Source organism: Camelina sativa, chromosome 5, assembly GCF_000633955.1.
Source record: "Camelina sativa cultivar DH55 chromosome 5, Cs, whole genome shotgun sequence".
Taxonomy (NCBI): Eukaryota; Viridiplantae; Streptophyta; class Magnoliopsida; order Brassicales; family Brassicaceae; genus Camelina; species Camelina sativa.
The window spans coordinates 9298665-9314900 of NC_025689.1; the positions used below are offsets into that span (position 1 = coordinate 9298665).

The 16236-nt window shown below is 35.9% G+C and overlaps 3 protein-coding genes across 4 annotated transcripts; 1 reads left to right on the plus strand and 2 right to left on the minus strand.

Moving 5' to 3' along the window:
- On the minus strand, positions 3606-9380 carry LOC104786307 (26S proteasome non-ATPase regulatory subunit 1 homolog A). Its single transcript, XM_010511674.2, has 13 exons — positions 9076-9380; positions 8436-8505; positions 8086-8191; positions 7657-7765; positions 7406-7574; positions 6612-7072; positions 6391-6526; positions 6037-6285; positions 5731-5951; positions 5379-5637; positions 5024-5256; positions 4425-4944; positions 3606-4137 (listed from the first exon to the last, which is right to left on the minus strand). The coding sequence occupies exons 1-13, from the start codon at positions 9219-9221 to the stop codon at positions 3802-3804; spliced, it is 3015 nt and encodes a 1004-aa protein (XP_010509976.1). The 5' UTR covers positions 9222-9380; the 3' UTR covers positions 3606-3801.
- Positions 10540-12387, plus strand: LOC104786308 (cytochrome b5). Its single transcript, XM_010511675.2, has 3 exons — positions 10540-10770; positions 11699-11765; positions 11875-12387. Exons 1-3 carry the CDS (start codon positions 10684-10686, stop codon positions 12123-12125), a joined length of 405 nt encoding a protein of 134 aa, XP_010509977.1. The 5' UTR covers positions 10540-10683; the 3' UTR covers positions 12126-12387.
- LOC104786309 (cyclin-dependent kinase inhibitor 4-like) lies at positions 13341-15861 on the minus strand. 2 transcript variants are annotated; one of them, XM_019245799.1, is made up of 4 exons: positions 15209-15861; positions 14607-14634; positions 14047-14262; positions 13341-13895 (listed from the first exon to the last, which is right to left on the minus strand). In XM_019245799.1, exons 1-4 carry the CDS (start codon positions 15315-15317, stop codon positions 13826-13828), a joined length of 423 nt encoding a protein of 140 aa, XP_019101344.1. In that variant the 5' UTR covers positions 15318-15861; the 3' UTR covers positions 13341-13825. The 2 variants fall into 2 exon arrangements, with proteins under 2 accessions (XP_019101344.1, XP_010509978.1); XM_010511676.2 differs by lacking the exon at positions 14607-14634 and having other exon boundaries at positions 15209-15855.

Genomic DNA, 16236 nt, shown 5'->3' on the forward strand with positions numbered 1-16236 from the left:
GTTGTTCAACAAAATACTGCTTCTTGCTTGTGTTTGACAACTGTCAAGAAGGAAGACAAGCTTGAGTTCACTGAGGTGTGGCCATTGTTATTGGTCTCTACATATGCGTTATATGACTCTATGAAGAAATAGAGAGTTCACACAAAGCCAAAAAGCTCTAAGGTGTTCTGCTGATGGAATGGCGTTGGCTGTTAAATAGTATGAGTTGGAGATCTACTAGAGTTGTATTTCCTCTCATTTAGGATGATCTTTTGTGTTTAAACTCTTTTAGGATGATATTATGGTATGATTAGGATGATGTTATGATTAGTATTTTTAATCATTATTTTCTTTTTAATTAATAGCGTTTTAAATTGGAAATTAACCAATATCAAACATGTGACCAGTTTGTGACCAAATCAAATAACAAACATGTGACCAGTTTGTGACCAAACAAAATAACAAACAAAAATTTCAAATTCAGACTCTTGGAATTAGTCCCAAAATCGTCCCGCTATAGGACTATAAATATGGTCACAAAACAGTCTGTAAGTAAACTTGGTTGCATTTCAGTCGGAAATGTGTAACTCCAGCTATGGTCACTTAACAGTCGCTTATATACGACATACTTTCTAGTCGGAAATCAGTCGCAAATTAGAGACGATGTTGCGACCGTTTTATTTTGCGACCATTTTTTAACGACTCCCAAAAATGGTCGCTAAGTAGTCGCAAAACCCTAATTTGTGACTACTTAGCGACTATTATAGAAGTCGCAAAAGACATGTTTTCTTGTAGTGGATGAATGCATTATTATCAAATGTTTTTATATAACATATATACATGAATTTGATCAATTCCATATTCTTAAATATGTTTCTCCTTCGCAATGTAATATAATGTTTGACTAAGTAAAACCAATACTTTACTCTTTAAGTCTTAACAATTAACATTTCTATATATATATTGTTGATCGGTAGGGTAATCCGTCCGTACACTATACATCTATTTTACATCGGTCAGATTAAAATTTTGTTATATATGATGTCGATTTATTTATTCAAAGCTTAGAAAAGCGCCGGTGAAAGTTATATATGTACATATATCTGACTTATAATTAAGACATATACTTTTTTTTTTCTTTTTGGTCAAAGCTTATAAGATATGCTTGTACCTGTCTATGTTGCTCGATATATTTAGATAATTATAATCTATGTTGTATGGAAACTCTTTTTGAGGTGCGTTTCCCGTTTTCGAAACGTTTTGAAAACAGAAACTCGTGGAAATTCGGAAACAAGTCACAGAAACACGATTCTTAAAAATCTCGGTTTGGAAACACGATGAAAACTCCGTTTCCGTTTTGGAAACACGACGGAAACTCTTTTTATACTTTCAAAATTTAATAAATAAATAAATTGAAATTATAAGAATTCATGATAAATATAATAATAAAAATATATAATATAATTAGTAGCTTAAAAGTTAAAATCCCTAAATATATGGCGATGCTGGTCAAAAAATTTGATTTTGAACGTTTTTTTTTACAGTTTTACTTTTAAATAAACTATTTAATATTATTTTTTGACAAACTAACTATTTAATATGTATGTTTTGAATTTGTGTTGTTTCAGATTTTTTAAATATGGTTTTTATGTTTGGGAATTTATTATATCTCTATATATATATATATGTATATACGTTTCTTACACGTTTCCATTACTTAATTTTTGAAAAAACTCGTTTCCTATTTCCGAAACGTTTCGTTTCCGCGTATCCATTTCCGTTTTGATGCAACATAGATTATAATCGTCTGATCAGTTGTGTGTTCACAACTAGTCAAAATATCATGTTATATGTAGTTGAATAGCTATTGTTAAGTGCGTAAGTCTGTTCGTTTAATTATGCGCTGGGACATTATTACGTATACGTCCACGCATATAGCTAGTTTGCATGGGATCATTTCGCGTTGAAGTAAAATTGCGGAGAAAGAAAAGAGTTGCGGTTTTTATTTATTTATAATCAATACGTTACGTAAAAAGAAAAAAATCGCAAATCTATATGTCGATCACTCTTACTAGTAGCTAATTAACAGTGTTACAATGGCATAATTAATTTTTATAAATTACCTACACGTAGCTAGAAAACTGTCAAGTGTCAGTCGTTGATGAAGACACGAGCCAATTTCAAATGTGATTTTCAATCAGTATATATATATGCGTATGCGAATACTGAAAACATGCATGCATGTATCATGTATGTCTATTACTGGTTTTCAACAAAAGAAATATTTTGAAGGCTTTATGAACGGAGAGGGAAAATCGGACGCTAGCTGGTTCTTCTAGTTTCTAAATCAAGTATGTTATTGTTTTACCAGGGAACTTGACCATTTTCTTTGACCCAAAAGGTGTAGCTAGCTATAGTGTTGTTCTTGTTTTAATTAGTTCTCACTTTTGCATCCTAGCTACTCTATTACCCTCTTAAAACTTTACTTTTTTTATATATTGCTATATAATGTAAATTAAGGTTTGATGGGCTTTCAACTCAAGAATTTACGATATCTTATAAAATTTCATATATTAGTGGATTTTTCTTTTTCATACGTAACTAAATTTTAACCAGCGTTATACCGCGTGCATATAAAGAAAAAGAAGAAGAAGAGTATAACGAAAAACCGGACGGTAAAATTAACGATGACAATTACCATAAAATTTGACAATGAAAATGACAAGAAAGAATATGAAGAATAAAAAAACATTGAATAAAAAACATGAGACTATAGGTGATAGCGATTAACTAAATATGAAAAACGAGATAAATTCATGATTATAAATTTGTTTCATTTTCTGGTGGTCAAAGAAATGGCTTAAGATATGTGAGGTCACCAGTCTGATCCGCCTCACCTGAACGTCGAGTTAAGTTCATGATTTTTTTGATCAGATTTGATTTTATAACACAACTGATTTTTATATTAATAAAAATTGTGTATCTGAAATTTATTTTTTTTCCTTAATACTAATTTAAATTATTATAAAATAATATTTCATCAAAGATCATCAATCATATATAATTTTCATCAAAATATATCAAATAAATCCACGCGTAGCGTGGGTTCAAAACCTAGTGTAAATTAAGGTTTGATGGGCTTTCAACTCAAGAATCTACGATATCTTATAAAATTTCATATATTCGTGGATTTTTCAATATTTGAGTAATCCTTGACAGAGTCTCGATTTTCTTTTGCATTTCACTCACATGAATCAAATGTGACACATTTTGATCATCCTGCAAAGTGAAAACTGAAAACAAAGAAGTTATATACAAAGCGCATTTAGTGATAAACCAATTACAGATGTACCAACCAACCATAAGTTATCACACAGCTAGCTATTATTACGTAGTGAAACACGTTTGATAGAAAAATCAAATGCCTTTAAAGACCCTACAAAGAAAAATAAAGAAAGACCATAGGGACTTGGCAATTACTCCATTTAGTTTACATACATACTTGGAAATGTATTCTATGACCATAGTATTAATATGAAATTTAATTTGCGCGTTTGTCATGGCCTCAAAGATCTTTTTATGTGAAAACGTCACGCGTAATTGAACTCAACCAAATGAAATTAAAATGACACTAAAATTTAGATTGTAATAAAAAAAAGGTACCTAACACAAGATCGTGGTTGAACTTGAAACCAATTGCAAATGACAAGAAGCAGTATCTCAAAGTTCAAAGATCTGTTTTTTCTCTGCTTTTTGTCTTTTAACAGAAACCAATAAAACCAACAACAAATTTTCCAACTAATTTTAAAAAAGAGAATACAATTATGAAGCGTAATCAAAGGCTTGTGGAGGTTGTGGCTCGTCATCTACGGCCATAGCCGAGGCTGTGGTTCCTTGTGCAGCTGCTGCTGCACCGGTTGCAGGAGAAGCTGTTGAAGTTGGTGCATCGGTCAGAGAGAGAACCTCTGGCTCGTGTTGACGCAAGTCTTTTAGAAGAACGAAACCTGATGGAGCTAGCTTCACTGGTACGTATCTACTGTCTTCAAGTAACTTTATGTATTTCTCTTGAGCTGGGACTACTCGAGCTGGGTTCACTAGAATCTCAAACGCTGGCTCGGGCTCAGCAGCTTTCTTCTCGACTGTTGCTGTGCTATCGACCTGACAGTTCGTGGAGACAAGACTTTCAAAACTCAGATGGTCCAAACACACAATAAAGACTCGACAGAGACAGAAATCTAGGGATGTTCAGTCCGGATAAACTGAACTGCCAGAAATATACATCTCAAAACCCAAACCTGAAACTAATACCATAACTATTCCAAACTGATCTTAAAACCGAAATGTCTAACGTGTGTAACAAAAAGTAGACAACATAGTGATTATGAGACTAATCAGGCAATCATTCACAGAAGCTATTAGAAAAGACTAGAAATTGATAAAATTACCTGCATAGAGTCTCCATCCTTCTCAGTTGATGCTTTTCCTTTTCCAGACCCACTTTCACTGACAGACTTTTCGGCACCGGATGTTTTTTCAGCAATAGCTTTTTGCTCTGCGTCTTTCTTAGCCCTAGCTTTGGCTTTAACTGAGGTTGAGAGAACAGCAGTTGGGAGTTTGACGGCGGTATTGGCTGTAGGAACCGTGGTGGGTTTTGGGTACTCAAACAAAGATGGTTTTGCATGTGACATGAACTCAAACTTTGGGACTTTAAGGTCGTAGTTCAAACCGATGAAAGCGGTTGGTGAGAAGGCCAAACTAATGAAATAGATCAGTGGGTACCAGTACCAAAACTGGCTGAAGACCGCAAGGCCGATAACAGCAGTGACTTTGTCATGTTTGGTCTTAGAGAGCAGTCTTATAGTAACGTTCCTACCACCAGCATCGAGGATACCGGAAGCCAGAATCGCTCCCATCTTGCTCATTGTATCTTCGTGCTTGTCGAGTATGATTTTCTCAAGTTGGCGCCTACAAAACATAGAAAAAGTCTCAGTCTCCCAAGATATTCTCTGCCTCCAAATGCTGAAGAAAAAAGATTAATACTAACCTAAATGCTCCAACACGAGAATCGCTTGCTTCACTAATTTGAACCATCACCATGGCCATTGCAATCAAAGCACCTTGACGAACAAAGTCAACAACATCTGATGTAAGTGGCTCCAACAAGGATATCGCTTCACTGAGGCCAGTGCCTGCACAAGAAATACCCACTGCAAGAGCCGCACCATAGCGAACATGTGGATTGTACGACTCAGAAAGCAGAGATACAATACGGGGAGTCTACAGTTTAAAAAAAAAAAATCATCAGAATCCATTAGGGAAGGTACGCGAACACAAAAGTACTGGAAGCACTAAAGAAATGGAAGTTAGTGGTCGCAAGTAAAGGAGCATCAGAAACTGACCTGCTCTGGATCAGAGTACAAGACAAATCCAAGTGCCAGAACAGCGGTTCTCCTAACATCATCACTGACATCAGATACAGCAAAGTGCAGCAATTGTCGAATTGCCTTGTTGTTTGCAGTTCCACTGTAAGCCAATGCCAATGCATACATCCCACCGTAACGAATGATAGGATCCTGATCTCTAGTCATCTGCTCAATCAAGGTATCTGCTCCTTCTTCTCTACCGTATACCGTAAGAGCTATTCCTAGAGCCAATCCCCTAAAAACGCATTCCAGATGCTGATTAGTGAAAATACTAAGGCAAGATATCATGCACCCTTTTCACCAAAATTTCCTTAAGACTTGACATTACCTTATTATCTTCTCATGCTGTGTCTCATGAGCATAAGCGAGCATCTCACTTGCCTTTTCAGTAGCAGTTCCAACCAATAATAAACCCATGCTGATGCCAGCAGCTTCACCAGCAACTGCACTGTCAGTATAAAGCACGCTTTTGACATCATCATATATCTCTTCATCAGCTGTCCCGAGAGCTGACAAACCAAGACCTAAGCAAGCTCCATGTTGAATGACCTGTATCCATATTTTCCCAATAAATATTAATGAGGCTGCCAGGGAAAATGAGAGGCTATATTGAAGTAAGATATTAATTAATCACCTCAACATTAGTGCTGCGTAGGCTATCACGTAAAAATTGCTTGATTCCTTCACCATGGTTAGCATGAATAAGGCCAAGAGCATATAAAGCACCTCCTTCGGAATAAGGACTCCCACCACCACCTGCTCCTCCCTGAGGCAAGTATGGAGCCATCAATGACCTACCCTGTTGCAGGTGACCTCTGTGAATAACACCTAATCCCGCTGTAGCACTAAATTTAGCCCAATTGGTTGCCCTGCTTAGCCAATCCTGTCAATTCAAATAAGAACAAAATGAAAAGAAAGTTAAATACTATCCACACAGACAGTCAAACTCAAACATACAGAAGTATCAGAGTGAAAGTATATAATTTACCAAATTCTCTCTAAGGAATGTGTCCACTGTAGTTCCAGCATGCATAATGGCATTAGCATATATTGTAGCACTGTGGCATACACTGTTTCGCATCTCTACAGACTGTTTAATTGTCTTCAGTATCAGCAGGTCCGATCTACAGAAAGATAAAATTATTAATGGACCATATCATGATTTCCTGGAATAAACAATTTAGAAGTATAACTTCAACAGTAGCTTACTTGTTGTGGCTGTAAAGAAACTGAAGTGTCAGCTGAATAGATGTCTCTCCAGATAAAATTCCTTTGATCTTTGTTAACCTCTCAGCATATGTAGCATCAACTGGATCTGTCTCGTGCACAATTGTCTGAGCTGGAGTTTCATCCGCCATCTGAACATCCCCCGAGGGATTCTCATTCGGAGCAGTAGTAGTTTCAGCAGTCTGAGTTGCTTCTACAGGACGTGTTTTGGGAGCTGGAAGGCGATCTCTAACACTCAAGAGAAAGGCTTGGTGCTCGTTCTCTACAAGATCAAACGCAATTTGCAATGCCAATAAAGCATCATCCTTGCTCTCCGAGCGAAGAAGCTTCTCCAATATGCTTGCAACACCTTGCGGTTCATCCAAAAACATGAGGCATTGACAAATGCTCAAATAATCAGGAGAAGGCAGCTTCTGGTAGACTTTAACAAGTAAACTAAGCACCTGAAAGAATAGACAAGCATGTCATCACCTTTCCAAAAGACGACTTAACTAAACAGCCTAGACGAAAAGGCCAAGAAAAAACTTTTACAATTCAGGCATTGACTCATCTAAGATAGGTATCACGAAAAGCTGAAACAGGACTTTTAGTTACAGTTTAGGACATAAAGGACGCTCGCATACATGAGACTAGAAGCATGGTACTGGAAGATGCAACATAGAAACTAAATGATCACACTATCTTCCAGATGAGGCAAAACTATTCTGTTCTAATCAATCAATAGAATCAGAACATCAAACTTCTATTTAACTCAGGTCTGAGAACAACAGTCTCACCTCATGTCTATATTCTCTGCGGTTAACAAAGGAATGAGAAACATTGATGCAATATGATAAAGTTCCCTGAACATTATCGCTCTTAGTGATAGCTTCTTCCAACTTATCCAATCTTCTGCATTCTATCGCAATGCCCATGGCTTGTTGATACTTCCCATCACTGATGCATCTGCAGATGGAAAACCATGTAAGAACTAAGAACAATTGAAGCACTAAGAAGAAAGAGCATTAAATGCATAGGCATTCCATACTTTCCAAGCATTCTTTCAACAATCGCCTCTAGCCTGGGATCAATGTCCACCATCTCATTTGACTCAACTGCCTTTGATCTGAGACTGGCATATTCATCTATTGCTTTGGCTGAAAATATAACAGAAGAATCTGATGAGTATACATTCATCCAGCATTTATTAAAACTCAAACAGTCATCAATCATTTTATCCTGTCTATTTCCAGTATGGTATTATACTACTAAACAAGGCAGAAAACAATATCTGGATGTGCAAGCTTCAAGTATACTATTAAGATAATAAGTCTTGCAAGCTACATATGCTTCTCTTGCATCGAGTCAAGTTGATATGATAAGCAATTTGTAGTCAGCAGTTACCCTAGCTAGAGTCTACAGACAGAGAACAGCATAACGAGAGTAAACCCATCAACAAACTTCTTAAAATCCTCACCTAGAAGCGTATGAACATAATCAGAATCCTCTGAAACATCAAATAAGGGACCAGCTCCAAGGGCATAGGACAACGAATCATTAAGCTCGCCCAAGTAATAGAAAACCTGTGATAATACAATCAGGGTCATCAAGAAAAACGTATCTTGTAATACAATCTCATAACATGATTACTGAATACTGATTAGAAAAGGGTCACACCCCAAACTTCTACCACTATCCACCAGCTCTTAAGGAAAAAATAATAATCATAATTTGTTCAGAGAAACAATTACACATTCCTCCACCAACATATAGCAAAAATTATCTGCAACCAGATACCACTTAAGTTTAAAAATCACTAAATCGCACCTTAGAGACCAGCAACGCAGCAAGCTGTCTTTGATGCTGATCAAATTCTTCATCTTCATATAAACTCTCACTGCAAACAAAAACAAAAATATCTCTTCAGTCAAGCTATCACGCAGTGCAAATCATTGAAGAGATCTAGCAAATAATAGTATCATTAAACCTACGCATTGTGCTTCTGACAGGACAGCCTCTACAACTTTAATTAAGACCACTACCAAGTAGGATGATGAAGCAAAAGGAATCCAAGCCATTTACATAACACAAGTAAAAAAGCATTACCATGTCCAGGATCAAATCTCTATGACATAAAAAACAATTAATTGCTAAACTAAGATATCAATTGCTCATTCATAATCTACAAAGATCACTACAGAACTTGCTAAAGCTAGTCATACCAAAAGAAAACACTTTACTTTCTTATCCTACCCATTAATTCACATCGCCACAATCCATACCGCACCGAAATATTTGAACTTTAATACACAAATCGAGAAGACCTAAGCACAACGAGAGCTCAAGCAATCCAAATCCCACAATCGTCTCCCGAATTACCCAGAAACCGAAAACAGATCAAGTTGGAAAACAAAACCCTAAATCTCAAAGCGGAAACCAAAAAAAAAAGGGTTTAAAAGAGAATTACATGATGGGAACACTAGTGGAGATCTCGGGCCAGAATTGGTCAACCAAATTGTTGAGATAAGAGAGGGCATGAAGCTTCAAAGCAGGATGAGGCTCGTTGAGCATTGCTAGTAACCCTCCAGCTGAACTAACCATGGGTGTCGCCATTGATGAAGAACAACACTAAATCGAAATTGAAAACCCTAAAAGAAAGCAAATCAGATGACGAAAGAATCGAACTTTTCGATGAGACCCGTCTTGAATCGAACTACTGGATTTGAAAAAAGAGTGTTTTTTGAGTTTATGGGACGAAGAAAAAAGTAAAAGCAGGAGATTTGTGAAAAGAAAATATTCAGGGACTTGAATGCAAACTACGAATATTTAGAGACTTACCCAACAAGTCAGGATATTAGAAACTACCCCGAATGTATAGCTTCCTTACGATTTAGTCTCAAAGTTTTGTGTTATTTTGTTATGGATCCCAATACTTTTTAGATTCACGAAAAAGCCCAATTGCTTTTACAAAATAGATGGGTAAATTTCCTGACCTTGCTATTTGTTTCAGTTATGTATTCAACTTATCAGTACAGTAAAATGAGAATGGTGGTAAGAATCATTACTTTTTCTTTATATGTTTTTCAATTTAAATGTGTAAATTTTATTAATATCTTCAAAATAACAATTTCTTACTGTAGTAAGAAGATATGTTGATCTTAAAAGTACAACTATTACGTTTCTAAAACATGTCATCCTCAAAAAAAAATATTTTTAAAAATTGATGACACTAGCCTTTTGCTTAATCCGCTTGGTTTTTTTGGATCGGTCATGATGCAATATGCATCGTGATCGTATGGTTGTTATTTTAGAGGTGTGAAATTTCTCACACAAAAACAATGTTCTATGTAGTGTTAGGCCTTAGGTAAAACAATAGTTTCTACCAAACGAATCAGGTCATGCAATTTTATAATATATACACATTTTATATTATAAGCTTTAGAGAAATAATTTTAGAAAGGTCCAGAATAAATAGGGATGGTAAGTTGGTATGAAGCAGCACCATAATAATTTTGAGAAAAGAATTCTTAGACCATAATAATTAAATTTATTGCACACATCAGTCACCTACCAATCTTGAATGAAAAAAGGCAGAATTAGAGAGAGCCACAACCGCAACATTTGCACTGCCCACCTACTCCACCCACCCCAACCGACCAGAAATAGCAACTATACCAAACCATTGAGCACATCGGTTCAACATTTGGTACATATGTTTCCAAAATCAGTAAGGTGAATACCACCAAAAGGCCTAAATTAAGCAGGGATTAGTTTACAGATTATGTGTGGGATGAATAAATTCACACTCCTATTTCACTAAACCGGTATTCATACCAACTGAAACTCATAATCCAATTCCTCAGTGACCAAACCAAACTAAACCGGAATTCATACTGTTTCGTTAAATTGGTCCTTTAACTCAACAACTCTCTCTCTCTCTCTCGCTCCTTGTATAAAGTTTTTAGCTTTGAATCTCTATTTTGTATAAAGTTTTTAGCTTTAAATCTCAGTGTCAGGTTTCTTCTTTTGGTGGGTCTATTTTCTGGTAGACAAAAGAATCAAACAAACAAAAACAATGGGAGACGAAGCAAAGATCTTCACACTTTCACAAGTTTCAGAGCATAATCAACCTCAGGACTGTTGGCTTGTCATCAATGGAAAGGTTCTTTCTTTCTTTCTCCCTTATTCTCACCTCTCAAATTAGAGATCTCGTGCTTTCTAAAAATCCCTCCTTTTTGTGTGTTTGCATGAGATTAAGCTTTTGAAGTCTTTAGATTTCTGTTTTTAGATAGGTAGAGTGGAAAAAGTTTGTAGCTGTTAAACAATATGCTAAAGATTTAGCTCTTTTGATCTATTTATCAATTGAAAAGTTTCAAATTTGGAATTGAAGATGGAGAAATGTAGACATATATAGATAGCTCTTCTTGCCTTTTAGAGTTATATGATTATACCAAACAAATATGTTTGATTTCTTCTACACTGACCTCTCTTGGAATGTATTACTGACACGTGTCGATCACTAGTTTCGGCTGAAGATTGATCGTTTTGGTTTGTGAATTGTGATGATTAACTTGTTAAGGAATCTGTTAGATACACCCTTGAGCCTCCCTTCATAGTGAAAACTTGATTCTTGTTATCTTCATTGATTGGTTTGTGATATCATTAGATTGTCACAAGAAAGTTTGAATTTTCAACCTTTTGATGTGTTCGTTCCATGAGTAGTTTCTGTTTCTTTTCATTCGAAGTTTAACTCGAGCAACAAGTTTGCTATATCATGTATATTGAACAAATCCTTTTTTATGTTCAGAAACCCCCAAATCTATCTCTAGACATGGTTGCTGGTAGAGTAGAGTGTTTCAAGTATCATCTTTCTTTCTGTTCCTATTGTTTGCTTATTCGAGTTATATGCACACGGACACAATCGCCTTACCATTTCTTGTTTTAGTCGAAGGGAAGCGAGAACCTTATGAACTCTTTATATGTTGCTCCATTGTATCTTGTACTAGAATCATAAGCCTTAGAGGTGGAACTTCCGATGTTTTAAACTTCTTGTTTTGACTAGAAATCTTCAAACATTTGCCAAAATGCAGGTGTACAATGTGACCAAGTTCCTTGAAGACCATCCCGGTGGGGATGACGTTCTCTTGTCTTCAACAGGTCTGTATAAACACAAAATATCACCCTGCTCTCCCGGCTTTGATGCTTAAACGTCAAATTCACTTAGTGGAGATCGATCCATAGGTTTTGATCCTTCTTCTCTTTTCAGGTAAGGATGCAACGGATGATTTTGAGGACGTGGGTCACAGCGAGAGCGCAAGATTGATGATGGAGCAGTACTACGTAGGAGAGATTGACAAGACAACAATCCCAAAGAAAGTCAAATACACACCTCCTAAACAGCCTCACTACAATCAAGACAAGACCTCTGAATTCATTATCAAGATCCTCCAGTTCCTCGTACCCCTTGCCATTCTCGGTTTAGCAGTCGGGATTCGCATATACACCAAATCAGGGTAGGCTTCTTCATTTTTTTCTGAGCATTACTACCAATATATATTATATATATAGAGAGGACTATTTAAGTCTTTTGAAAAGACAAAATGACAAATCCCAAAGCCTCTCCCATTCCCATATTCTGTTGTTTGAATGTATTTTGTTTCGGACAATTTCTAAAATATTATGATGTAAACTGCATATGAACAACAGTCTTGTTGGTGGTTTTGTTTTGCCTTATGCAGTTAGTGACATCTCATCTATAGTGCAACCGAAGTTTATGAGCTGTTTTGAAAGTCTGGTTTAGTATTGTTTGAGATCATACAATCTTTAGATAAAAAAAAAAGAGTAACCGAAAGAACTATCAACTATCTAAACAAGGCCATGATCTTAGTAGTAACTTGAGAGCACGCTTAATCAACTTTGCAAAAAGGGAGAAACAACAAAAACAACAGATTACGAATTCCGAAGAGAAAGAGACGTTTTAAATTTGGCAGTTACTTGATAGAGTGTGTGGCAGTTAGTGACTTGAGAGCTCACCAAAACCATATCCCAACACGAAGAATCCAAAAACACCTTCTGCAACCGTGGGACCCTTCTTTTGTACCTCTTTACACCGCTTTGGCCGCAACTCGCAACCACAGACACAAAGTTCGATACTTGTAACTTCGAGAGCAATAAATTTCATATTTAAGCTGCATTGGATTGGATTGTATTCTGTGGCAAGTTGACAACTATGGACTGTTCCAAAACGTTGTCGTGTGTAGACTCAAATCAATACAAATCACAAAACGAATCTTGTGACAAGCAAAAACGCGACGAAGTTTGCGATGATTGATCAAAAAAAGACGATCACCATACTAATGATGATGATCATGATATGTAGTGGGCACGAATTACAAATTTACGATAATATAGTGGGCACAAATTCACAGAAGTGGAAAGTACAATGGACTCACACACAAGAGAAAGAGAAAAAGAGGAAGAGAATCTTTTTTCGAACACTTTTGATTCTAGTGAGAAGACAGAGACAAAACAAAGACCACTATGAGACACTATCCATATCCATAACGAACAGCTTCCCCTGTCTCTCTATTATCAGTATATATTTGTGTATATATAGAGATACGTATTACCTACCTGTCACTGTGATGTTACATGTCTGAAAAACATAACACATGGACTATATATTATGATGATGATAAGAACAAGAACTTAAGATGAAGTAAGAGAACAAAAGATAGAGAAGGATAAGTCTTTATTGAAAGAGTTTTGAGATCAGTACATGTATACACATAAAAAGGATAGAATTTTAAAATGGTTACAGGACAAAGAGTTATAAGAGAAAGCAGAGTCCCCCCTGTACCCGATTTCTAAAAGAAAACACTGACCATTAAAACAGAAAGAACTCTAGTAAACCCTAAATGCTAAACCCTAATAGACTTTGGGTTACTTCTAATACCTTACTCTTATGGTTACTAGTACTAAGGTGGTCTGTTAAAGCTTAAAAAGGATTGGTATCAGTTGTGTGCTACACATACCCTTTTCAGCCACTTATGTTACAGACCAATTTTAAAAACACTACATGGGTTTTTCTCTCCTAAGCTCTTTACATGTTGAAAAAGTTAAGAAAACGGATGATGGTAATAAGATCAAACCGATAATTAGCAGGAAAATGTTAATATATTCTGTATTAACTATTAACCCCCCATTGTTTGCTGTTTCTAATCATCTACCTTCGTCCATTCAAACCGTCCTGGTAGTGGCTGTTCGTTCACAGGATCAAAGTTGTACCTGAAAAAGTGTTTGACAGAAACCATTAGAGACACAAAACCAGAAAGAGTTTACTTACTGCAGAACAGAACAGATCAAACTGGAAACTCATAACCAAAAGGGTTAGTTACTGCAGAACAGAACAGAACAGATCAAGGGAGGAAACTCATACTTCTCAATGAATTGCTTTTGTTGTTCTTCTTCAGCACCCGAGAAAAACTCGTCCATTTCAGGTGTAGTTGGTAGGTGACGAAGGCTGCTGCGTGACAAACTCTCTTCCCTCTGGTTGCTTTCACTTATACAAATGTTAAGCTTTGTAGACGATCCTGGGGTCGTGATGATTTCAGGCTTTCCTATCAAACTGCATGGTGTGGATTCCCTTGTGGTCCTGTTGAAGACGAGAGAGTAAGTAATATGTAACTTTCAATACAATGATCTCAAGGATAAAAAGCACATAAATGTGTTTCCTTAATTAGTAGCAAAAGCAAGCAAACTTTATTGCCCCTATGGTTAAGTAAAGCTGATCTAGTCATGTTTAACTGAAAAAGGACAAGGAGAAACTCCTTGTTGAGGATTTGTGTAGTTCAAAGACCAAAAAGCATAAACCAAAGAAGAAACTTCCAATGGTTTAATCCTTCAGCAAATCCTTGAAAAGTTTGATGATTCATATTATATTCAACAAGATTACAAGAACTCAACTTTAGATCGAAAACTACCAAACAGCAACCAAACCTTAGAAAGACAGAGAAACCAAGCATTCCTGTAAACCAAACACAAAGAACTTAAGATGCATTTTAACAAAAGGACTACATACATACACTTTGCACATCCCAAAAATCAAACCAAAGATATAAAAAAGCTTTAAAGAGTTACAGAGACATTTCATACACAACATCCAACATTCTTAACATGAAAGCAGATAAAAAGTCTTGAAGAAAAAACCAATTGTCACTATCACCTTCTCTTCTGAGTAATTGTGAAGAAGAGATAAAAATTAAAAACTTTCTAAAGAAAAAAGAAGAAACAAACACATACAGATTAATAAATAGTATAATAGCTTTCCCGGAAACAGAGAGAAGAGACTGGTGTTGTCAGATAAAAAGAAAAGATGGCATCATATCATACAGATGGTAAAATTTTTAAAAAAATATCATTAAAATTTCAAATCGGCAAAAATAATAATAATCGAAAACTCCAGTTTCAATTTTTTATAAAGATAAAAATTGTTCCTTTATACACTAAAGGATAAAACTCAAATCCAATACCAAAATTTTTCTATAAGAAAAAAAAAAACAGAACAAGATTTCATAAAAATTGGAATTTAAAAATGATACCTTTGTTGAGTAGCTTCCCCAAAGGAAGGATCTTTGTTGATTTCACAAACCAATTCTTGATTTTTCCCAAAGACAACACTTTCAGAAACTGAATCAGACCTAGACCCATCACTACGAACCGAATCCAAATGATTTTGGGGATTATGACTAGGGTTAGGGTTTCTCCCGCATGTCTCTTTCCTCCGCTGCTGTTGTTTCCTCCGAATCAAAACAATTGGGGGTTTCTTCTGTAGCCGACGACTCCGTAGCTGAAGATACGAACCAGTACCAGTACAATCGTTCATCTGCTGACTCTGCTTTTGTTTCCTCTGTTTCTTCGGTGGATTAGGAGTAGGAGAAGTCGGTGGTAAAGACGAAGAAGAAGAAGAGGGTTTTCGAAGAAGACGGCGTTGTTGTTGTTGTTGCTGTTGGAGAGCTAGTGATTTAGCTCGGGTTAAAACACCAAGTGAAGAAGAGGAAGAAGGTGAAACAACATCCATTAAAGCTTCTCCTCCGTCGATTTTGCTCTTTCTTATGTATTTCCCCATTTTCCGACGCTTTTCATCAGAGAGAAAGAGAGAGAGAGATTGGGAGAGAGCTGTGTGTGAGAGAGAGGGAGAGAGAGAGAAAACAGAGTTAGGGTTGAGAAGATGAGTGCTCTGTGGGGTCTTTCGTCTCTTCTCTCTTTTTATTTTTATTTTTCTCCTTTTTTTTTGTGTGTGTGTGTGTGTTTTGTTAAAAGAAATATTAAAAAAAGAAAAAATCAGGTGGCTGCTTCTTCACTACTGTGAGTAATGTACACTGTACTTTGCTTATTTTTGTTTTTAAATTACTTTTTATTATTTTTGGAAAATTTTATAATTCAGAACTTGAGTGTAATCATTTAGATATTTATAAATAGAAATGATGACGTATTTTGTTGTTATTTATTATAATAATGTAAAAAAAAAAATTGAGTTGGTTCGGTTCAAATATGTGTCACAACTCACAAGTCACAACACAAGTCACAACACAAGTCACAACAACGTTAAGAAAGATGGAACGGTTAC